Source organism: Myotis lucifugus, unplaced genomic scaffold (assembly GCF_000147115.1).
Source record: "Myotis lucifugus unplaced genomic scaffold, Myoluc2.0 scaffold_1177, whole genome shotgun sequence".
In the NCBI taxonomy this organism is placed as follows: Eukaryota; Metazoa; Chordata; class Mammalia; order Chiroptera; family Vespertilionidae; genus Myotis; species Myotis lucifugus.
In genome coordinates, this window is record NW_005872225.1 from 7,035 (window position 1) to 9,738 (window position 2,704).

At 53.0% G+C, this 2,704-nt stretch overlaps 1 protein-coding gene across 1 annotated transcript; it reads left to right on the forward strand.

The window, feature by feature from the left end:
* The first annotated feature begins 479 nt into the window (after positions 1-479).
* LOC102438801 (ATP-dependent RNA helicase DDX39A-like) lies at positions 480-2,322 on the forward strand. Its single transcript, XM_023748171.1, is given in 2 exon segments — positions 480-1,283; positions 1,743-2,322. Coding segments are annotated over 2 exon segments (1,287 nt in total). The 3' UTR covers positions 2,226-2,322.
* Positions 2,323-2,704: the final 382 nt, after the last annotated feature.

Below are 2,704 nucleotides of genomic sequence, written 5' to 3' on the forward strand. Positions count from 1 at the left end.
AATCGAACCCGGAACCTTTCAGTCCGCAGGCCGATGCTCTATCCACTGAGCCAAACTGGCTAGAGCCCATTTTTCCAAATCATTTAGGACAATAAAGCATAGTGAAGTGAAGATGAGTGCTATGGGCTGAATGCTTGTGACTCCCACCATGCCCCAAATTCATAAATTGAAATCCTATTATGCCAGCTAATTGGATTAGGAGCTGGAGCTTTGGGATGGGATTAGGTCCTGGGGGTGGAGCCCTCATGATGGGATTAGGTCCTGGGGGTGGAGTCCTCAGGAGGAGATTTGTGCCCTTATAAAGGCGGCCTGAGAGAGCTGCCTGCCTCATTCACCAAGTGAGACTGCAAGAAGTCGGAGGTCTGCCATTGAAAGAGGGCCCTCATCGACCGACCGGCCATACGGGGCGCTCTAGCTCACGTGGACTCTCGCAGCGCGCGCGTGCGTGCGAGCGCGGAAGCGAACGGCGAACCAGTATGATGGCGGAACAGGATGTGGAAAACGAGCTTCTGGATTACGAGGAAGATGAAGAGCCCCAGGCTCCTACAGAGAGCACCCCAATACCCCCCAAGAAAGATGCCAAGGGGTCCTACGTTTCCATCCACAGCTCTGGCTTCCGGGACTTTCTGCTGAAGCCTGAGCTCCTGAGGGCCATAGGGGACTGTGGCTTTGAGCATCCATCTGAGGTTCAGCACCAGTGCATCCCCCAAGCCATCCTGGGCATGGATATCCTGTGCCAGGCCAAGTCTGGAATGGGTAAGACTGCAGTCTTCGTGCTGGCCACCCTTCAGCAGATCGAGCCCATCAATGGACAGGTGGCCGTGCTGGTCATGTGCCACACTCGGGAGCTGGCCTTTCAGATCAGGAAGGAGTATGAGCGCTTCTCCAAGTACATGCCCAGTGTCAAGGTGTCTGTGTTCTTCGGGGGTCTCTCCATCAAGAAGGCCGAAGAGGTGTTGAAGAAGAACTGTCCCCACATCGTGGTGGGGACTCCAGGTCGCATCTTGGCACTCGTGCGGAACAGGAGCCTCAACTTGAGAAATGTGAAGCACTTCCTGCTGGACGAGTGTGACAAGATGCTGGAGCAGCTAGACATGCGGCGGGACGTACAGGAGATCTTTCGCCTGACGCCACTCGAGAAGCAGTGCATGATGTTCAGTGCCACGCTGAGCAAGGAGATCCGGCCTGTCTGCAGGAAGTTCATGCAAGATCCCCTGGAAGTGTCGGTGGACGACGACGCCAAGCTCACGCTGCATGGGCTGCAGCAATACTATGTTGCTGGGGTCCAATCCCAGCAGGTCCAGGGGTCCCCAAAGGTGTGGACGGAGTCGGCGAAGAAGGAATGACACGAAGACAGCCTTCAGTTGGTCAGCAGCCTAGTCAGGACCTATAGCCAGGATCTCCAGCCAAAGTTCTGGTCGGAGTTCTGGTCAGGAACTGATGAGGATCTGACGTTTTATTGTCTTATTACATCCGTATTTATACCAGCCGATCTCAATCCTGTCAATTTCTATTATAAGGGTTAAGGTGTTTCTCATCTCCATTCCAGGGAGTAAAGACCATGTAGCTTGATTACCCGCCTGGCTCTTAATTAAGGGGTTGTATCCCCTCCCTAACCTCAGGGAAAGATCCCCACCTGGGGAAACAACCTTTCTCGGAGAGGTGACCTTGGTTAAAACACATGGCGCTAAAGGGAGTAAACATATTAACTAGGATGGACCGGCCTCCGGCACTATGTCGAGCTCAAAGAGAGAGAAAAGAACCGTCAACTCCTTGACCTCCTGGACGTGCTAGAGTTTAACCAGGTGGTGATCTTCGTGAGGTCGGTGCAGCGCTGCATGGCCCTGGCCCAGCTACTCATGCAACAGAACTTCCCAGCCATCGCCATCCACAGGGCCATGGCCCAGGAGGAGCGCCTAGCATGCTACCAGCAGTTCAAGGACTTTCAGCGGCAGATCCTGGTGGCCACCGATCTGTTTGGCTGAGGGATGGACGTTGAGCGAGTCAACATCGTCTTCAATTATGACATGCCTGGGGACTCGGACACCTACCTCCACCGGGTGGCCCGTGCCGGGCGCTTTGGCACCAAAGGCCTGGCTATCACTTTTGTGTCTCATGAGAACGATGCCAAAATCCTCAATGAGGTTCAGGGTCGGTTTGAAGTCAATGTGGCGGAGCTTCCTGAAGAAATGGACATCTCCACATACATGGAGCCGAGCCGCTAACCACACCCCTGACATCCCGGAACCACCCTGCTTCCCACGTGCTGCTTCAACTCCTCTTTCTAGGCAACAGTGCGGCTTTCTTGCTCTGTTCAAACACTGTACATTTGTGTAACAATAAATTTGCATTATGGAAAAAAATAAAAATATGGGCTTGTATTTTGCTTCCTCACCCCATTTTTTCAAGTCAGATATATATATCTGATGTATTTACCTTGGGTGAGGGGCAGGGACAGGAGCTGAGGTATTCAGCTGAGGAAGTTTCCGCTGCAGGGGGTCAGCCAGGTATTCAGGAAGGAGTCAGTATCTGTGTGGGGGTCCTGGAGAAGCTAGTGTCTGTGTCTGGCATGTTGATCTGTTAGACATGACAGGGGAAGTCCATTATCCGGTCACACCTCGGCATGTATCCGATCCTGGGCTCTCTCTGACCTAACAAGCTGGGCATTAATTGATTTTTTTGTATGTGCTCTGACCAGAGATCA